The sequence below is a fragment of the Physella acuta genome, unplaced genomic scaffold (assembly GCF_028476545.2).
Source record: "Physella acuta isolate Inbredline_101_S28 unplaced genomic scaffold, ASM2847654v3 ptg000310l, whole genome shotgun sequence".
Taxonomy (NCBI): domain Eukaryota; kingdom Metazoa; phylum Mollusca; class Gastropoda; family Physidae; genus Physella; species Physella acuta.
This window is the reverse complement of record NW_026731829.1, coordinates 197501-220969: the sequence shown is the minus strand read 5'-3', so window position 1 is coordinate 220969 and position 23469 is coordinate 197501. Positions and strand designations below refer to the sequence as shown.

Genomic DNA, 23469 nt, shown 5'->3' with positions numbered 1-23469 from the left:
TGTTCTTTATAATCGATGACAAGAGAGTCTTCCTGCTCTCACTTATCGCCTTCAACACACCAAAAAGACAGACTCGAACCAGCAGGAAATCGACTTTCTCACCCCTCACACACTACACGTAAACAAATAGTCCCTAATTCACGGATAACAAACCAAACGCCAAGAAACATGCAACAGAATTATATAAAAAGACACTTAATATAAACCATGACAACAATATAAACGAAATATATACAAACTAGCTATAAACAGGGACATAAACAATGAGACAGCGGCGCCATAATACGGGACTACACAACTAAAAACTACAAACAATTTACGACATGAAACGAAACGATACATTCGCCTTCTAAGTTACAAATAATAATAATACACTCCAGTCGCTCACACTTGTTTCTGCAATTTTCATATTTTATTGGTTCATACAAGCATCGTGTTCAACTCCAGACTTCGCCATGTTTTTCCGCCCTTCATCTCTCTCCCCTTCCTCTCGCGCATGCGTACACCCACACTATATTTTATCTCGCCTTATTAATACACACACTCGCAACATACATTCATATACATTTAACTGTTATAATCTTCAATAAGATTCGCTTCACACATCTTACTATTTTAGAATATAAGGACATTTTCTTTCAATTTTGATTTAGGTTTATAGATCTACTTATCAAGACAATGTGTTCAACTCTTTTGGCCAAAAATAATAAAAATAAATTAGTTTAAAAAACAACTGAAATCTATTGAATAGCAGGTTTTTAACGGAATCAATAGTCACCTAATCAGTGTGGGAAATAAGTATTGGAAGCCTATTATTTGGAGACGGACGTTTTCCTAAAAAAAAAAAATTAATTCCGAATGCCGTTAGCCCGAATGATTTCGTGCATTTATCGCATTCGGGCTTTGACGCATTCGGGCAAGTGTCTTTCGGGAATTTGTCGTAGACCCCTAGCCATCGGTACCTGTTATACCTGAATTATAGGCCCATATATTTTTTAGATGTTATAATTGATTCACACATTTAATGTAACGGGTCTACGACGAATTCCCGAAAGACACTGTGAATTTAACCAGTAACTATTTTTAAAAATATATTTCTCAAAGAAGTATAACATACAAACCATATATTGTCCTATAATCACGTGTAACAGGTACCAATTTCTAGTAAAGCCAATGCTAAGTTGCTTTTTTTGTTGGGGGAAGGAGGGCGGGGGAGTGGGGGGGGGGGGGGGGGTAAATGTCCGTTTGGGTGGTATTTGACAAGGGGTGGGAAATTTCTGCCCTAGTTTTATCTTTTAACTATTTGCGTTAGAGATAGAGGCGTCGCGAAGGGGGGGGGGGGGCGGACCGCACCGGGTGACACCATTTAGGCCATGACACCATGCCGAAAAATAGCAAAATATATTGAAAAAAATTCTTTTTCCAGTTAAATTAATGATAAATAAGAGTGAATCCACCTGTATGCATAACTGACAATAGATAACCATCTTTACTATTAACTGTGCACACTTTAATAGCTATCATCCTTGGGGGACGGGGTGACGCCGATTGTAGAATTTTAGAGAGGAATAAAGACTTGTTGAGTATTTTGATTAACAAACAAATCAATAAACGACAGTAGATTGACTTACGATAAAAAGCAATGATTTTTTTAACATGATTTTAAGACATTAGGCAAAATCGGAAGGGGATTTCACCTTTATACATATATATATATATATATATATATATATATATATATATATATATATATATATATATATATATATATATATATATATATATAAAACAGGTATTTTCGGTATTTTTATGAGCATATTTTTATATTTCTCTTTAAGAAATTTTGTTTCTTCTATATTTTTTGTGATTTTTCGAGGGATTGAACTATTGATTTTCATTGAGCATATTTTCTAAAGCTTCAACCTTTTTTTTTTAATTAATGAGTGTTTCCTACATTTATTCAATGTTTATTTATTTATTTTTTTGCTCATTTCGTGATTCTTAATAAATATTCAGTATTTTATCGGTTTATTGAAATTGTAATATTCTTTTGTCTGCTATATTTTAAGGCCATCTTTTGGGGTTGATTTGACATAGCTATTGCAGATTGTTTTTTAGGATGTTGTTGTTGTCCTTCATGAAGATTTCGATTAATATACAAATGTTTGTAAATATTCTTTTTTGCTCGGATTTTGGAATTTAATAACAAATATAATTTGGAAAATATTGTATTAGTGTTATTTTGTTCTGTATTTGTCAAACTTCGAGATCCTCAATAGAAGAAAATTCAAATTAATCTGGGATTAAGCTTCAAATTTATAAATTTCTAAATTTTCAATAACTTGGCTTTCAAATCTCAAATTTTAGCATAGAACTACAATTTATATGGCATAATAAAGGATTTTTAGTTCTCATGTGTTATACTTATCGATTGTGATCAATTCGGCCTTAACTCACAATTTTCTAAAGAGATTTTTACATGACCGTATTCACAAACACACATACACAGATACAGACATAGAAAGAAAAAAAAAGCGAATACAGCTTAAGATAGAGATACACGTAAAAGGTACACGATCACATAACCTTTCACATAAACTTGCATAAGCGCATGAACATACGCATGCACACATGCATACCCACACCTATGCACATATGATTACGAATATACTTAACCTATGCATAAGCATAACATACATGTACACTCATACGCCCATAAGAATACACAAACAAATGAGGCTTGCTATCTGCACAATGAAAAATAAGTTCAATATAAACGAGTTCCTCTTTATTTAATAACAACTGTTTTGTTTAAAGAAATGTATGTAGTTCAGTTCTGCTGAACCCAACACAATTCCTTTCGTTATTAATAATGAGGAAGAGGTTTATTCAGGGTCTTAATCGGGTTATTATTTGAAATAAAGTAAATCTCCTCTGCTAATCTCACTGTGCATTGATCTTTGTTAGTATTCAGGTATTCTTCTTGTGAGTAAATCACTTCTTTCTTTCTTTTTTTTTTCTTTTCCAAGACACCAAAATGGGACGGGGTGGCTTAGCGGTAGAGAGCTGGCCTGCTAACCCGTAAGTCTCGCGTTCGATTCCGGGTTCTAGTCAGTAGACAGTCCCTGTGTCCACCCAGCTCTGATGGGTACCTAAATCACGTTATGGTAAGTAAAGGCGGCTGTGCATAGTGCTGACGACACTATCTCTTCATATGTCGAGGTCACACAAACAAGTAAACTCTACTTCACTTGCCCCATAGACCGTCAGGTTTGAAATAGAACTTTACTTACTTACTTAAGACACCAAAAACACTGTCACGTAGAAGGAAGAAATGGCCTCTGACTGGGAACAAAAGCTTCAAAGTGTTTATCCCAGATGGAGCTTGGGTCACTAGCTAATGTGATACCAGCAGAACGATGACGCTATTTTTATTCTACCCACTACAAGCATCAGACACTAGGTGTGCACAGTCAATACCATTCACGTTTGACTTTGTGACTGAGGCAAAATGAACATTTGGCTTTAAGGTGCCCAGGTCATTAACTTCTGCTACAGTGAAATTATAAATATGTAACTGTCTATTGTAGTGAGCAATCTGGTCCTGGACTTTAGGCAGCACCTGATTTTGAATATGGTCAAAACAGAGAAAATTTAGTCCTTTATGTTTTTCATTACAAGATCATAAATTGTGTATATTTTTTTTATATTGTTGACAATATTTATATTTAGTGTCTTTTTGTATAATTATGTCTTATGTTTCGTGGCGTGCTTTTGTTGTCAGTGAATTAGAGACTATTTGTTGACGTGTAGTGTGCGACGTGTGTGGATTTTAGTTCCGGACAGATGTTTTGAAATCATTTTTGAAAGCCGAGGGGATGAGGAGGGCGCCTGTGTGTTCAGAGCCTATCCGAGGCATAAAGAGTCAGCACTGCCCTATCCATTTGTTTTACCTTGTTGTTTTATTTCTACAAAGCCTTGTAAGATAGTTGCTCTTTATATTTTCTATTTTTATTAAGCTTTTTGGTCATGGGCTAACTCTTTCTGTCCATGTATTATATTTACTTGTTGTCACCATTGTGGGCAGGCCAGACTTTAGTACAAAGTCTATTTTTTTATTCTTATGTTTCTTTAAAATATAGGCTTATGCCTCTAACCTACTGTGTGCGAATTATTCATGACATTGGTTTTGATTAATTGTATCCCTTAGGCTTGTGTTAAGCCAAGGATGAGATTTATTTATACTTGACTCACAGTTATGGTTCATTTCTGACTGTTGGTTTAGGTTATTTTACTTGTGATTTGTTTACTACTATTTTTATGCCTTTATAGTCGAATTTCGCTTCTTGGGGTGATCTTTGTTGACCCCCAAGGAAATGTTTGGTTTATTCCGGTCATTATAGATGTGCAGGGAAGTTAATAACATGTATTCTATTTTACGTGAGCCTTATGTTGAGGCTGATAACTAATTGTGTCTTTTGAGCTAGCAGTTTAATGCTCAGTGTCCTGGTAATTACATTTTACGTTATTTTTTGAGTTTGTCCTGTGTATACTCCTTGTCAGATTTAAATCTTGTCTTCCTGTATTAGGTTAGTGTCTAACAACCGTGGGTTTTACCACGGTTGCACTGACCGGACAGTTTATATAGATAAGCCTAGATAAGTATTTAGCAGTTATCCCCCCCCCCCCCCACTTAGCTGTGCTTACATATGTGTTAAATTTTTAAATTGCAAATTTTTAATGCATTTCAATCGATTTTTAGCTTTTGGCGATAATTTGCAAATGCAATTATGAAAACAAATTGGGCTGGAAACTTCTGAGCAAGTCTTCAAATTTGTTGTTTGTTTTTTAAATATAGCCTGTGAGAAAACCAAATATTAAGTAGAAAAATTGTTTGTCTTCGGACTTGACGTTGTGACAGTAGTCCTCATAATAATCTGAAATTGAATTCTTCTAGAAGACAAATTTCAGATAACTAATCAAAGTCATTTATTATGTTTGTATGCATTCCTAGCATAAGGACCCGTGTAAAGGACACCAATCTATCAGCCAGATAGATGGCGAACGCTCCCGGATTCGTTTAACTGATTACACACAGATGGCGACAAGCCTAAATAAAAGAAAATTGACACACTAGCTCGCTAGGACTCGTAATTGATGTCTAGGGGAAACACTAGAGAAACTAATGATGCCAACAAAACATTTAATCTGCATATAACTTGTAATGAGTGTACAAAGTCGTGGCAGAACACTAGATTTATACAAGAATAAAATGGATATACAGAATGATCAAAACCCAACTTACAATTCGTGGGAATAAATAGTATGATACACTATCACAGCTTTTACACTTCAGAAAAATCACCACTGTATACATAACACTGCTATAAGCATAAAGAATTACTTATTCACAAGTAATATAACAACTTAATACTGCACGGCAACACACAGGGCTTATCTCTCTTCAACGACGTCTGACCAAAGACTGCCTCGAGACCACTGTGGGCGATCTATTTATAGACTTAGGTAACATGGAAGGTCACCTTCAAATCATAAGACCATTGGTTGGGGTGGTCATCTGGTCTGAAACAATCAATCATCTCTCGATGGAAAATTTCTGAGTCTAAGACTCTCTTAGTAAGACAGCGGGAAAAAACCGGTTATTGCACCACAGACCATACATGGTATTATAACAAATGTCAAACTAAAAATAAAACATTACTAGACCTAAGTAGGTCACACCCGCTTTTTTATCAAATAAAAGTATGACCATTTTTTGAAGGCAAAAAAGCATTTTTTTTTAAAAAGCAGAACCGTTTTTGCTAGTAGTTTAAATATATAATTATTAAATTACATAGAAAATTAGATATAAATTATATAGATTTATATTGCTAAGTTGTATTGTCGTTAAAGTTATTTCCAAAGCGGAGGGGTGTTATTTGTCACGGGGGAGGGGGGCGTCCAGTTGGTTTATGTCACCTGGTGGTTTTATCCAGGCGCTTATGTCGGCTTATGCATAGGCCCCACCCATTAATTTAATTTTGCCCAAATTGGCATTTATATGAGTCCAGTGTCTCCACACACCTTATGCTTCACTCTTTATCCAAATATAAACAGCACATACACGAATTGTCTGATCCCCCACCCCAACCCTAAGGAAATACACACGCATTTCAGATTACTTATTTCATCCAACACACCACAGCCTGATGAACTTAAAAAACAAAATCGATAACTGATTAAGTTTGGAGCTTTTCGAACACTAGTCGTATTATCATGGGCGTTTTAAAACGATATAAATAAATAAAAACAAAAAAAAATGAAAAATGATGTCAATGAATATTCATTAGATACAATTAGACATGATATAAAAAATACGTTTGATATAACGCCAATGTTAAACAACACGGAGTCGCGTGAAAACAAGACGGTAGTGTTCACGGCACGTGCTATCAAGTCAAGAGCTTGTCGCAGAAAACATCAAGACAGGACAGGGCAAAACTACCATGCCGCCAGACTACAAAATGGAGGTGGGGGAAGTTAAAAAAATCTCTAATTATATTTTTAAAACACTTTTTGTACATAGTTTTGTGTGTACAGTGATAGTGGTTTTGTTATACTTTGCAATGAAAAGGGGTTAAGTTACTAAACTAGGGAATATATATATATATATATATATATATATATATATATATATATATATATATATATATATAGGCGGGGCTAAAAACATTTTTCTCAGGGATACTATCAGGACAAAAACATAAGACAAAAACTTTTAATAACATCAATATGTTTTTCCTAGACAGGGAGGTGCAAAACGTCTAGATTTGTCGAAGTGTCAATTTCGATTGTATGCGCCTTTACAATACTTCCTCTAAACTCTATACCTTAAAGTAAAATATAATAACAACTGAGGTCGCATTTTGAGAGCTGGAACGACTGCATTTCATCCGATTTCAACGGGGGGGGGGGGGTTTGCTTTGATATATGAGCGAGTTTGGCGAACTAACTATGTTGAATTAAACTCGTACCTCGATGTATAACTGTATGTGTATGTATGCGTTTATGTGTGCCCTTTGCTTCTTACGAAATTCAAATGATTATTTGAAGTAAATGTGTGCACTTGTTTATATGTGTAAGTGACATAAAAATAATAAATGTTGGTAATAATTGTTAGACACTTCCTCAGCTAGCTACTGTAATCATTCATTATATTTTATTCTTCACTTGATAATATCTGCCTCATTCTTTCTTGTTAACATCTGCCTCTTAGTTTTTGTCTTGATGGTATCTAACGATGGTATCTGTCAGTCCGTCAGTAAGTCCGTCCGTCAGTCAGTTTGTCAGTCAGTTTGTCAGTCAGTCAGTCAGTCAGTCATGTTTGTCAGTCAGTGAGTCAGTCATTCAGTTAGTCTGTATGTCTGTATGTATGTCTCTCTGTCTGTCTGTCTCTCTGTCTGTCGGTCTGTCTGTGTGTCTGTCTGTCTGTCTATCTGTCGGTTGGTCGGTCGGTCGGTCTGTCTGTTTTTCTGTTGTCTGTCTGTCAGAGCAAATTACCTTACACGTATAACAAGCTGCGTAAACCAAAGTCAATACAAGCTTTACTATAACTGGCTTAATCCCCGCAACTGCTGTAAAGTAAGTCGTAAACCAAAGCTTTGAAGTTTTTCATTAAAAATTCTTATGTAATTTGTAAAGTTAAACAATTTATTTTCCTTGCGAGTTTAAAAAATATTTTTTAACAGGGACATTTTAAGTAGATGAATATAATCAGACCAGGTGAGGTTGTGACCAGGGGCGTAGCGAGGGGGGGGGGCGGGGCGTGAGGACCGCACCGGGTGACACCATTTAGGGGGTGACACCAAGGCAAAAAATAGCAAAATATATAGAGAAAAATTATAATTTCACTTAATAAAGTGATTAATTCGAGTGTTAAATAGTCTTTTAAGAGGTGCAAGTCGAAAGTTTGAGGGGGGGGGGGGGTTGCAAATCAAAAGTTTGAGTGAGGGGGGATGCTAGTCGAAAATTGAAAGTTTGTCCCCGGGAAGGGTCGCTACGCCTCTGGGGGGGTGACACTATTAAGTGCCGCACCGGGTATCACCCGACCTCGCTACGCAAATGGTTGTGATCTAAAATCAAGCCAAGGTATTTGTAGCTCTTAACCTGTTCGAATTTTGTAATATCTATAGCAATGCGTAAAGAGTTGGATGCAGTGGCGTAGGCAGGGGGGGTTAGGGGGGTCATAACCCCCCCCATAGACCCCTCGGTATATAGAAAAAGTATGAGGGGGGGGTGCAAATCGAAAGTTTGAGGGGGGGGGGTGCAAATCGAAAGTTTGAGGGGGGGGTGCAAATCGAAAGTTTGAGGGGGGGGGGGGGTGCAAATCGAAAGTTTGAGGGGGGGGTGCAAATCGAAAGTTTGTCCCCGGGTAAAAATTGGACCCCCCCCTTGAGACGATCCTGGCTACGCCACTGGTTGGATGGAAGACTTAGTTTTATAGGGGTGAAATTTCATTTTTGTTCATTTTTGCCAAGATAACAAGCTCATTGTCCCATATTTGAAGTTTATATCTGAGTCAGCGCTGTCTGCAAAGACATGTATTGAAGTATCATCAGAAACAATTTTCGCTGACCTGCGTTGATGTGCAATGCTAGATCATTAATGTATAATGAACAAAATAGCCCTGGGAAACCCCTTAACTAACATATTTCTGTGAAGAGATTGTAGTAAGTGAAACACACGTTGAGATCTGTTAGATCACGGGTTCCCAACCTGGGGGTCGCGACCCCCCTGGGGGTCGCGAAGGGCTTTCTGGGGGGTCGCCAACTGGTATACTAAACCTTAGTAATGAGAAACAAAAAATAAATATTTAGAAGAATATCTGAAATTCGGCTTTACTAACATCACTGGAAATGGAATAGAGAAGCAATGATTACTCAATACTGTACAAAGTTGTTCTCAGTCACGAGGTAATGAACTTTTCAAATCTAAAACGTCATTTGAGACGAGTCATTCCGAACACACCAAGAAAGATACGGAGTTCTTTCGTCGACATGAAGCTAGTTGCAAAACGTCAGAGACTTGATCGAACTGGAAGTTTTCACGAAGGAAACACAGCATTAGTGCAAGCATCATATGAAGTCGCGATAGAAATGTCAAGCAAAAAAAAAACAAAACACAATAGGAGAAAATCTCATCAAACGCTGCATGTTGAAGATGGTGAAGTTAATTCTTGGGGATTCCAGTGCAGTAAAGATGCAACAAATATCTCTCCCTAATAATAATATTCAGCGGCTTATAGCAGACATGTCCGTAGATGTTAAATAACAAATTTTTATTGAAATCAATCTTTCACCATTGTTTGCTTTTCAAGTTGATAAATCAACAGACTTGAGTTCGTGATCGCAGTTGTTGGTCTTTGTCTATATTCATGCGGATGATAGCAAAGAAGAGCTTTTAATTTTTAATGATAGCATGGAAAAAATAAATACGTTTTTCGAAACTGGATGATTAAAATGGGTTAAAACGGCTGTGGGGGTTTGAACGGATGGTGTGCCATCTATGTTTTGGTCAAAATCGGGCTTCCAGAAAACAGAAAAGATTTAGCTCCCTAACCACTGCCCTCGCCATCAAGACTCCATTGCTAGTAAAAGTAACTTATATTAAATCTGGAGCTTTCAAAGAACTGTGCAAATACATTAATAAAGATCACGAGGTTCTGCTTTTCTACACTACATCATGCTGGCTGTCAAAAGGAAATGTAAATCGTGTTGTGAAATTGAAAGCTGAAATCAAGTTGTCCTTCGAAGTACAAATGAAACAAGACCAGAGTTTCTTCAAGGCATCTCTTCGGGGGGGCGAAGCCCCCCCGAAATTTTTTTACCGCCCCCCCCCCCGAACGAAATGAAATTTATATAATTTATATAGAAAATATATACTTTTAACAGTGTCCGCCCCCCCCCCCCCCCGAAGATTTCAAGTGCCCCCCCCCGGAGAAAAAAGTCTGGAAGAAACACTGAACAAGACCCTTTTGGTACACTTAATACGACATACCTAGCAGATGTATTCGAACATCAACATAAGCTTGACCTGAAGCTTCAGGGAAAATGAACGCATATTATCACTTTCCATGATAAATCCGGGCATTTTTATCAAAGCTGCAAAAATAAATCTTGGAAATATTGCCATGTTTGAGAACTCTGCAATGTAGTAGATGAATCTGTTTGTGAGATAATTAACATTTTGAAAGAAGCGATTTCTGGGCATTTTGAATCTCTTTAAAACGAACTGCAGCGCTATTTTTCTGCGCTGAAAAAAGAAGAATCTGCATTGACGCATTACCCATTCTCTTCTTCCCTTAATGTTGCCAGCATTCCAGATGAATTACAAGATGAATTCTTTGATTTGCAGAATGATTCAGCGCAAGATGAAAAACTGCACACACAATTTTGGTGTAGTATTCACCATTCATACCCAAACGTAATATTGATTGACTTTTCGAGAATAGATTTTCAACACTATTCTCCGATTAAAAACAAAATTAAGGAATAAATTGAATGTTGATAATGAAATAGGTAGGCGTTAACAAAAACTTAACCGCGAATGTTTAGTAAATAACACGCAATTTTACACATGGTATTAAAACAGTTATCAAGGGTAGTTCACATTGAAAGTCTACTTGAAAATCTTAATTTAGTGCTTGTTAATTTCCATACTAATTTCGGCTTTTTAATTCTATGGGGGTCGCGGGTCACTTACTTTTTATAAAAGGGGGTCGCCACTCGAAAAAGGTTGGGAACCACTGTGTTAGATAAAAAGGAATGAAGTATCATAACTGTTATTTCGTTGAATTTGTTACAATTAGTTTTTTAAGATGTATGGTGTGATCAATAGAATCAAAGGCTTTTTTGAAATCGACGAACACCGTGCCAAAAAGTAGGTATTTGTTAATATTTTTGAGCCACTTTTCAATCATTTAAATCAAAGCTGTGTGACAAGATTGATGACTGTGGAAAAGATAATGCATTTCTAGGTAGTTTGACATGCATTTGTCTATATGCATTTCTAATGGTTTGGAGAGGGAAGAAAGTATTGAAATTGGCGTGTAGTTTTAAGGATCTTGGATGTTATCTTTTTGTGTAGTGGTATAACATTACCATAATTAAAATGTTTGGGGTAATATTGTTTGGCAATACAGAGGTTATAGATATATGTCAAAATTTCAGAGATTATTGGAGCTGAAATCTTTAATACTTTATTAGAGATGTCATCAAACGAACTTGTTATAGGAAGTCTAAGTGATCTTATGCTAAAATAAATTTCATGAACCGTCAGAAGCAGCTCTATTATACCACGATGAGCAGAATTACTGAAATGTTTAAGCGTCTTGCTGATTGTGTAATCAGCATCTGTGTTAAGCAATACCGATGATATGAAATGACTACTGAAGTCATTAGCAGATATTGTTAGGTGGAAGAGTATGTTGGATTATTGGTGTGCTGTGATTTATCAGGGTATTTTTGTGCGAATAAATGTTGAGATATAATAAATCCATCGATTTGATGACTCAGATGAAAGTAGAGACTATAAAATTAACGTTTTTGAGTAGAAACTGTTTATTATAGTATTCAAGCTAGAGAGTTGCGGCTAGGTAGTGAGTGTGTGAGGTACACAGTGTGATGGGTATATTAAAGACAATTGTATCCGGAATAGAGAAGACCAGTATTTAAATAAAGACTTGAGAAAGAAAATAATGGCCATCTTGTCGAGTGATTATAGCCTGTGTTGTCGTTACGTGTAACAGCTGATAATGATAGTGGCTCGCTTTACATGGTAGTCGATCAAGTCTAGTTAAATTCTCTCGCAGCCCTAACACCCCCCCCCCCCCCACTTGACATTACTAATTTCATCCAACAGCTTTAAGATCTAAACAAAATCAATAACTTATTATTGTTTGGAACATTTCGAACAACAGCCGTTTTATCATAGGCGTTGTAAAAAGTACAACCTCCAAACATTTGCTAAATAAAAATATTTTTATTAGAGCAACAGTTTCTTCCCCAGTCTACCAAATTATGTGTTTTCCTGAGGAGCAAAAGGCTGCAGCTACAAATCTCCCGATTCTTATTTCATTAAATATTTGTCAACAAAATAAGTACATGATTCCCTACAAATAACACAGTATAACTCTTCTAAAATGTTTCCACAAATTGTGTAACATTTATTAGTAGTAGATTTCGATCTAAATACATTTGGAAATAAAAGAAATTAAATAAAAATTATACTAATGAATACTTATGTATACAACTAATAGATAGAGAAGCTGAGAGAAATAGGTTTGAATGAAACGCCTATGTTAAAAAAACACTGAGCCACGTGATATCTAGACGGTAGTGTTTTGCTGGCCAATCAGACTCGAACACGTGAAGATGTTCATTTATAACTGTGGGTTATAATTTTTCAAGAATTGCTGGGGTTGTTACAGTATTATTTCTTCATATTTTGCTGTGCTGGTTGATATTTAACTCTACTTTGTTGTACTTTACATTCGGATAAGCAATTGTGCAGTGGGAAAGAGGAACACGGTAGGTCTAAATTTTATACTGCGGGATAAATATTTTAATTCGTCTCTTTTAGCCGAACAGTTTGATCGAATTTGCCAGGAGGAAATGCTTTTTTCCTGAAAAAACATACGGAAGTTTTTTTGTGGAAGCCAAAGATTTATAGATTAAAATGTAGACTTACATCTTGATAAGTGCTGCATTGTGACTAAGTTTCCTTTCCGGTCATGACGGTCATGGGGCAAGTGAAGTAGTTGACCTGTTTTTTTTTTTACTTAGGTATACGATGAGAAAATGTGGTCAGCACTATGCCCTTACTAGGTGGTCTTACGGAAGGTATACTGATTTGAACACGGATTCGAACTCAGTACTTTCGAGTAAACAGTCTAGCACTCTTTTGCTAGACCATGCCGTTCCAGTGTGACTAAATCTCGACACATAGAATATTATATTGAATTTTCAAAAAATGTGTTTAGGGTATTATTTATTTCAGAAAATGGATATCCTGAAGTTAACCTCATATTTACTGCCGCTTCTTCTGACGAGCTTCATACAGGAAGCTACAGGGGAAAATATCTCCAGCAGTTATCCAGAATCTTTTCATACTCGTCAGAGTTCTTCAGGCAACACATTGGTAATACTTTTTTTTTGGTGGCAAGTATAATAATACACAAAACATCTGGATTGATGAAAGTGCAATCCCTGTTTCTATTCATTAAGAATATACAAGAACGTTTAGGAAAGATTACTTCCGCTATTTATTCCCTTTTTGTTGAATAATTGTATAAAGGCTTTTTCTTAAAACCTTTTTTTTAAAACTCATTTATTTAGTAATTATCATTTTCATTTAAAGATATACATTTTTAAATTCTCAGCAACATGTAGCCTATTTATGGATTATGAAAAACCATTATAATTTTTGCAGAGGCAAACATCCTACACTTTTAGCATCCTGTCAATATCCCGGGACAAAACGACCTATACTATAAATGGCTTCATCCCTTCAACTGCTGCAAGGTAAGTCATAAACTAAAGCCTTGAAGCTTTGAATAAAAAGTTACTTATGCAGATAACACAAAATAAGTTAAGTATGTATTTGTACTTATATACGCACTTATATACTTATGAACAAATGCTCTTTTGTACGTATGTGTGACAGTAGATATTAATGTATATACGATAGTTCTTTTTTAAATGTGTATGTAGACTACGTATGAAGAATGATTTTGGTATAATGGTCTTATAGATTTAGAATAATTAATAAAAACGATCAACAATTAGTAGTTAGATAAGCACAAGAAAAAATATTTTTAAATATGTGGGTAGCTTCCAGGGGGGGGGGGGGGTGAACTGCCATGAAACGCTGACTAAGTTAAATAAGTTGTAGCTTCCAGTATGAGGGGGTGGGGGGTGAAATGCCATGGAAAGCGGACTAAGGTTAAATAAGTTAAGGGAGTTAATCTTTTACATTTATCTGAAAGCCCGATTTTGACCCAAACATAGAAGGCGCACCATCCGTACAAACCCCATAGCCGTTTTCCCATTTTAATCATTCAGTTTCAAAAAACGTATTTATTTTCTCCATATTTTGACAAAATAGCAACACTTCTTTGCTATTATTTTAATGAATATATTTCACAAAGACCAGCAATTGCTAACACGAACTCACGTCTGTTGATTCATCAACTTGAAAAGCAAACAATTGTGAAAGCTTGATTTAATTCAGAAAATGTTCTTTAACCTCTACGGCCATGTCTGAAATAAGCCGCTGAATAGTATTATTAGACAGAAATATTTATTGCAATTTACTGTCTTGGGCGCCATCTTTTCCGCTTTCCCTTGGGGTTCCACTCAAGCGCTTGGCGTATAACATTTGGGTGAGCATTTCGCAGTGTGTGACCCACCCAGCGCCACTTCTTCCTTTTTATTTGCACACCCAAATGCTCATGCCTCGCTTACCTCCATAGTTCTATGTTCGGCACTTTGTCCTGCCATCTCAGTTTCAATATCTGTCTAAGGCATATATTCATGAAGGTCTGTATCTTTGCTGTGCTTGCCTTGGAGACTCTCCATGTCTCTGCTCCATACAGCAGAACTGCCTTGACATTAGAGTTAAATATCCTAATTTTTGTGGTAATGGAGATGGCCGAACTTTTCCATATGTGTTGCAGGACTGTGAAAGCGCAGCGGCCTCTATTAACTCTAGCGCGTATGTCCTCCTCTGTGCCTCCCGTTTTGTTGATCTTGCTGCCAAGGTAGACAAACTCTTGCACATCATTTACCTGTCTTCCGTCTATTGTCACTGGAGCCTACTGGTTAATTCTCATCACTTCTGTCTTTTCTTTGTTGATCTTGAGACCTAAGCGCTGAGAGATGGCTCCTAATGCATCAACTTTTTCTTGCATGTGTTGTAGCCTGTGCGAGAGTAATGCAAGATCATCTGCAAACTCCAGATCCTCTAGTTTCCCAGTGAGTGTCCACTGAATACCTGTTCCAAAAAAATAAAAGAGTTAAAATGTTTTTAGAATAGTAAATCAGACCCCATGAAACTTCAATTGCGTTTTTCTTAAAACTACATTTTGGGAGAAAGAACAAGATAATACTAGGGGGGCTATATATATATATATATATATATATATATATATATATATATATATATATATATATATATATATATATATATATATATATATATATATATATATATATAAAATCAATATATCAGTAACAATAAAATTATGAGTGAATGACACAGTGGGGTAGGTTGTATGTTAAAAAAGAAGGTAGACATGAAAAAAGAAGGTAGCGATGATGTTGGGAAAAAATGTGGTCTGTTTGATGTAGTCTAACTTACATATATTTTAAATCATTAAAATGTACTAATTAGAATTATTCGACAATTGTATGCTTATGCGCCAGGTAGAGTTGGACTAGAAGTGCCATCCCCATTACTATTATTTAATATAAGAATAAATATGCGAAAAAAAATTAAGGGAAATCATTCCTGAAATTATTTAAAAAATAAAATAAAAATGCAGATCTAGTAATCAGTAATTAAAGATTTTAAAAAGTTAACTAAAAAACAATATTATTGAATGGGTGGGCATTCAAATATAACGACTCGAGAGGGATGGAGGGGAAAGGTTCCAAACTAGTCGACCTTCGTGTATGCTTATGACCAGGTGATGTGGTTCTATGATATCGATATTTTGGTGAATATTGTAAATGAATGCCAGTTGTTTATTTTTATCAAGTAAGTAGTGACGACTAGGTGTAACAGAAGTGTGTGGATAAGATTTGTGTAATTTTTGTATAAAAACTAAATTAACAACCATTTTCTTTATTTTAATTTGATCAACGCTCAGGTTTAATATTGAACTTTGTCCGGAATCCCATTGTTTCCCAGTCATTGCATTTCAATTCAGCGTCCGTATGAATAAAAATTTTGTCGTAAGAACTCATAAGACTGGGGGTAAATGGGCCAGTGAACAAACAGATGGAGGCAATCCCTTCAGAAGAAATGCCAATTTCAATGTAATAATTAAACTTACTGGAACAAGTTATGAGGTTGGTATCCATAATTATTTTCTTATCTAATTTTTTTAACATTATATTACTTCCGTATGAAAGAAAATCAAATCAATTTTTTTTAATTTCACAGGTGTATGTTGACGATGTTTATTTCTGTGAGTATCAGTTTGCATTTCGAGCTGACAAAATTGGTTTCATCAAAGTTCATGGTGATGTTCAACTAAAAAGAATAGGTGCTGGTGTAAGTTGAATTTTTACCTGCAATTCTTATCATTTTACGAGCTTTTATATCCTTAATATTATTAAAGGAATCCAATGGATAATAAAGTGATGCACCTTTTTACTTTCTTGTATATGAAGTATAGAAAAAGTATTTTAATCGTGACCACACTATCCCTTCATGTGCTCTGAGATTTTTTGTCAGAGATATCTTTTCTAAGAGCATTTTTGCCCGTGGTATCATTTTTCCTATTATTTTTGTCCAGATACTTTTTATCCGTGAGATCATTTGTTCTTGAGTACGCTTTTCTTGAGATCATTTGTCCTGTCACCATATACATATATATATATATATATATATATATATATATATATATATATATATATATATATATATATATATATATATATATATGTGTATGTTTGTAAAAATTTTTTTATTGAGGATTACATAGGAATATAAGAAAATTGAAAAAAAAAACGATACTTCCATGGATTCAAGTGTTAGATTATTAAAGTGCTCATGGTCTAAATTTATGAGTTAAAAAATTTAATATTGAGCGTGTTTAAAAACAATTTTCATTTTACATACTTAAAATAATAATTTTCAATTATGAACATTACATAAAATTTAAAAAAAAAAGTGTATCAACGTTTATAAAATTTCTAATTGTGTCTGAAATGTATTTGCATTTTGTAATTTAACACTCATTACGTCCCTTGATTTGGAAAACACAGTTACTTCCCTTTAAAATCCCATTAAGCGGGAAGAAAGAATTTATTTTTATTACTCTGTTTTGGTGTTAGGAAAAAAAATAATTACATAATTATCGGGGATTGATTAAATGCAATGTCGTGGGTATTTTTAATACTGCCTTTTATGTATTCTATACACTAAACATACTGTTTACTAATTATTTAAAAAAAAAAATCAATAACAGTCAATAAGCCAGGTCCTTCAAATCCTATATGTTTATTTCTTTTCATTTACGGATAAGCTTGGAGTATTATAATTTTGTATACTAAATTGAAACAGGCGCGTCCGCCGCCGGCCCTGCACGGGTCGATTTGGCGCCCTGGGCTATCATGTGAGCGCTATGGCCATAATTTCGTTTTAAACAGTGCGATAGACTAAGGATAAGAAAGGTTGCCCTAGTCTTTAAGTGAATCAAGTCCGGGCGTCCTCCGGCACCCCGACAGGGTGCTATTTGGCGCCCCGGGCCTTCCCGTGTTCGCTATGGTACCTACGTTCGCGTAAGTGAGTTCAAAAGACTATGAATAAGTTGGGTACTATAGTCGTTTATTAAGTTGAATCAGGCGGTTACGCCGCACATCACCATGGTGCGATTTGGTGCCCCGGGCTAGACTGTGGACAGTTTGAGTTTATTTTTGCGTTTGTTTTTTCTTTGTGTTTGAGTTTGGATTTGCGGTTGTGGTTGTGTTTTGCGTTTGGATTGGGTTTGGGTTTGTTTTCGTTTGCTTTTTTTCATTGCGTCTGTGTTTTCGTTTGCTTTTTTCTTTGCTTTTGTGTTTTCTTTGTGTTTGTGGTTGTGTTTGTGCTATTTTTCCGTTGTTTATTTTTTGGTGTGCTTTGGTTTTGTTTGGTTGTGGTTGGGTTCGTGTTTGCGTTTGGATTTGTTTTCGATTGCTTTTTTGTTTGCGTTAGTGTTTGTGTTTTCTTTGTGTTTCTGGTTGGGTTTGTCTCTGCGTTTATTTTTGTGTTTTCGTGTGTATTTGTTTTGTGTTAGTGTTATATTTGTGTTTTTGTGTGTATTGGTTGGTTGTGGTCATGATGGGCAATGCTGGGTAAATGCTGATTACTAAATACACAAGTTATGGTCCTTTACAGATACGTTTTTCAGAGATGCCAGTGCAGGGCCTGGCCGGGACGGCTAGTATATATATATATATATATATATATATATATATATATATATATATATATATATATATATATATATATATATATATATATATATATATATATATATATATATATATATATATATATATATATATATATATATATATATATATATATATATATATATCAATGTATGTTTGTGTGTGTGTCTGTTTGTCTGTATGTCTGTTTGTCCTTTATGCATTACTACACCTCTCATCACATTGCCGTGAAACTTTGGAAAGCTGTTGAGAATATTCCTGGGGAGGTTTCTGCGGAAAAAAAATTTCGAATTCGCCGGGGTGACGCCCCGGCAGGGCGCAATTTCTTTTTTCTCTATATACGTGTATAAAAATAAAAGTCGATTTTGGTTTGTCATCGTTCATCCGATAATCATGAGACTTTGGGGAGTTCATTATAACACTCTAGGGAAGGGTTCTGTAAAAAATAATTTTTAATTTCGCAAGGGCGGCGCCACGGGAGGGTGCGATTTTTCTCTATATACAGTATATTAAAAAAGTCGATTTTGGTGTGACACCGTTATCCGATAGCTATGAGACTTTGGGGAGAAGATTAGATCACTCAATGGTAGGGTTCTCCAAAAAAATATTGTTCAATATTGCAAGGGCGGCGCCCCACCCCCCCCCCCCCCCCGGGTGGGGGGAGCGATTTTTTTTTCTCTATACACGGTATATAAAAAATAAAACTCGGATGCGGTTCATCCGAGTGCCATGAAACTTTAGGAAGTAGATGAGAATACTCCCGAGAATATTTCTGCGAAAAAGAAAACTAAAATACACGGTTTGGCGCCCAGAGTTTTAGAGCGACTATGTTGGCACTTGGCATCCGTTAATCGAGCGTCCTGTATAGCGAGTAAGGGGTACTACTATATTCAGCGGTAAAACTACAACAGGCTTCTAAAAATAACTTTGTAACGCGAGGAAATCCTTCGGTACAGTTTCGTCACCTTGCCAAAGATAAAAAAAAATAACTTTTTTTTTTAATATGAGGAGCCTACTGTAGAGTTTCGTCACTGTGCAAATGATGCAGTAAGCATCTACTATTAGACAATCCAGTCAGAAATTGAGATCGAGCATCTAATAATAGACCATTAGTAACGCTAGCGTATTGCATCAGTCACACTGATGTTTAAAACATGTCAAATACTTTTTTACGTGTTAAAGGAAAAAATCCTGTTCATTTGTGTCACTTTAGCGAATGACGAAATCTGCATCATAATTGCTATTTGGCACGATGGCGCCTGTTACTTTTAAGGAGCCAGGGGTTTGTACGCCGCGCCTATGCGTCTAAGAACATATGATTGGTTACGCGTTGGTGAAATCCTTCTAATAAATTTCGTCAAACTTTCTTCTATCCCCGCGGCAACGCGCGGGGGACGGGTACGCTAGTATATATATATATATATATATATATATATATATATATATATATATATATATATATATATATATATAAAAGGCTGGTGGTAGTGTGTCAGTCATTCCGTCAGCGCTATAGATTTTGTATTCATAAAAGTTAACACATCACATGTCGTGCTTTTCACATGCATCGCAGTGTCTTATTATAAGTAACGAGCTGACCCGTGACGTAGCATAAGCCGCCATCTAGTTGTTTTATGTTTTGCATATCACCAATTCATTTTGTGAATTCAACACTACCCCCTCCCGCCCTTATATATATATATATATATAGAGAGAGAGAGAGTTAGAGAGAGAAGTGCGCACATGGGCTTTTACATATCTATCATGCTACGCTACGATATTTTATTTGATTTCCAGGATGAAAGTACAAGATTATATCTACGCAGAACCATTGCAGTTGGTGATAGAGTGCGATCTGAAATTTCACCAAGAAATTTTTCGCAAATTATGTAAGTATTTTTCGTTGTTCTTTTCGACTGTTCAATTCATTTAGGAATTTTCTATAGTGTAGATTGTTCGGATGTAGGAAAGATGCAATGTGCTAACTCTTTTCTTTCAGTAGATTTATCAACTTCTGCGCTATCCGTTGAAAATTAAAAACTAATCGTTCCTTTGGAGAGTACAGGACGTTTAGCTAATGTGATCAGGTTACGATTGGATGGCGTCGCCAGATGGTAGAGCATGCGACATCTAATCCGACATTCCCGAGTTCACATTCTGTTTTGTGTTTTGTCCCTGAGTCCATTCAGTTCTAATGAGTACCTGACTTACCCTAGGAAAAGTAAAAGACGGTTGGGCATAGTGCTGACAACACTGTACCTTCACATGCCGAGGTTCCTGAGACACGTGAATTCTACTTCACATGTCACGACAGGGTACATTACTTACTTTAGTATCAAACTACTATTGCGCATTCCGCAAAAGTTTTGTAGACGACGGTGTCTTTACAATCAAACAGTCGATTAACACTCTCGATTTACAACGCTTTTCCATAGACTCAGGTAACTTGTTAATATTTAAGTGGTCAGTGTTTCTGTCATACATTTCTCTCAGAAAGGCACTAAAAGCTTTATGGGAGAAGGGGAGGGGCGAAAACATGAAAATATTCGATAGGGGCGGACACGGGTTAGAATAAAAATTGTATATGTAAAAAAATATTCTGCTCCGTCTGAAGGAGGATGGAAGTTGGTCTTGGGTCATACTTAGAGATGCCTAAGTTGTGGAACTACAGTGCAGCAAATCCCGCAAAGCACAGTTGACTCCAGTCGTTTATGGAGCACAAAATCCAACCATACATAAAGCAATATTATGTGTGTTTTACACCTTGTTAGTCGTTTGGTAAATATAAGTGGAGCGGTGATTATTCAAGTCACTAACTCTTGAAGAACAATAACTTTTTAAAAGAAAAACACTACTCGAAAATTATTATGAAAGATAATTAACAGAGTAAACTACTTCTTACTTTGTATCTAATAGCTAATTTTTTTGGGAGGTAGGATAAATCATTCAAACAGCCGAACAGAGTGACAACTAGCATTCATTTAATTAATTACATAAGATGCCCATTGCTTTTCGTTTAAATATTCCACTGCGGTTGCAAATAGTCGAATAATAGACAAAGGACACTCCTTAAAGTATTTTTTTCAAAAAGGGGCACATATAACGCTTTCAAGTAGTAGAAGAGAAGGAATATGATAATTATTAAAAACAAATTTTTGTGGAGGACTATTTCAAGGCATCTACTTTATAAAGTGATCAGCTCTATGGAACCATATCACTATGCTAATTAATGCCTGAGAAGTCTACAAAGAAAAAATTGAATTTATATATTAAACGGCATATATTAAGGAAAAACATACTGTTATAAATGATTTGTGTTGATTTGAAACTAAAACAATAAATGCACCAGTAAGCATTGTGATTAAACAGACACAGAAAATCAATCAAACCATGAAGCTTTAGTATTTGCTATACTTGTACAGATTCACTTTTCGAGATTCCCAGTGGTGTTACAAAAACAAATAACAGAAAAATAATTTTAAAAAATATAAATAAAAGCATGGGCCGCTTGCTAAATATTTATTATTATAGCGGCCCACTCTTTTATTTATAGTGAGATAAACAGTAGTGCATTACTATATTTAAAGAAAATATTTTTTTTTTATATTTAAAGTAACTGTAGATGTATCATGTTTTTAAAAAAAATTATTTTATATTTAATAAATTCTATTATTTTCTTCATTTTAGTGCATTTATAAAAGCTTGTAATTATAAACGTTTTATGCATTTATTATTTTTATACTTTTAAGTATTAACGAGTTATACGCATGTTAAGACAACATAGTGTAGCAACAAATATTATGATACACCATTTAAAATGTGTAACTGGTTAAACGGACTCAAATTTCCGTGAGGCGGGTGTAGGCGTGACTTTCGTTGGTCAATGTGATGACGCAACAATCTCATCTCAACGCTGGTTGAGACGTCCACGTACGTAGAGTGGTTATACAATGAAGCGAAGCTGGGCTGATGCGCTGGCGAACATTGACGTAACATTCCGTCGCTGGGAACTTCTAGCGGTTAATTATTTAAATAGTAGATCATTATTGTATATTTACCGTACCTTTTGTTTTGCTTTTTATTACAAAAAGTATTATGGGAAGTCATGTTCTAGCTGTTTATTATTTAATTATTTAAATAGTTGATCTTTATTATATATTTACAGAATTTTTTTCAACCTTTTTATTACATAAAATATTATGGGATTGCGTAGTCTAGTGGTAAAGAACTAGACTGCTGGTGTCAAGACAACAGAGTTACATGATTAAAAACAATTGCGCGCCTATTGAACGTGATGACGTGCTTTTGTCGTGATGACGCGCGTGAATAGAACTGCCTACTAATTTTAATTAATTCATAAAAAATTAATTAGGCATCCAATTGAGTCAAATGTAATGTCACAATGCATTATTTTCATGTCTTGACCAACGTACCAACTACGAACCGTATCTGTCAGTTAGAAGTGCCTGCAATTTCGCTCGGCCATTTTTATCTAGACAGAATGACGACAGACAGACCGAGGAAGTGAGTTTAAAAAAAGCTTGTAAAAATGACGCCCCTTCCTTTTAATTTGTGTAATTACTTTATTCCAGAGGCATAACTAACCAATCCATCGAAATGTCGATTCCGGTTTTCATTACCGAAAATCTCTCAAAATTGCCCCATTTAAAACTGATATATATATATATATATATATATATATATATATATATATATATATATATATATATATATATATATATATATATATATATATATATATATATATATATATATATATATATATATATATATATATATATATATATATATATATATATATATATATATATATATATATATATATATATATATATATAAATATATATATATATATATATATATATATATATATATATATATATATATATATATATATATATATATATAATATATATATATATATATATATATATATATATATATATATATATATATATATGTATATATATATAATAGTTCGTCGTATTAATTGAAACATTACTCAAGTTATCATGTTCAAAGACAGACAGATATACTAACAGATAGACAGGCGGATGTACGAAAGTAAAAACAGAACAGACGGACAGGACTGTAAAACTTTCTTTTTCCAATTAGATATAAATCGGCAAGATTTGTTAAAATCTAGATTTTATTTTTCGCAGGATTATAAATTTATATTTAATTTTTCGCATGATAAAGATAATTTCACTTTGAACGATAACGTAATGTT

The 23469-nt window shown here is 34.9% G+C and overlaps 1 protein-coding gene across 1 annotated transcript in view; it reads left to right on the top strand.

Moving 5' to 3' along the window:
- The first annotated feature begins 15995 nt into the window (after nt 1–15995).
- LOC131940169 (uncharacterized) overlaps nt 15996–23469 on the top strand; it is an 8204-nt gene continuing 730 nt past the window's right edge. Inside the window, exons 1-3 of the mRNA XM_059298792.1 lie at nt 15996–16130; nt 16225–16335; nt 20016–20107. Coding sequence (XP_059154775.1) covers nt 15996–16130; nt 16225–16335; nt 20016–20107 — 338 coding nt within the window. The remainder of the gene's footprint in view (nt 16131–16224; nt 16336–20015; nt 20108–23469) is intronic.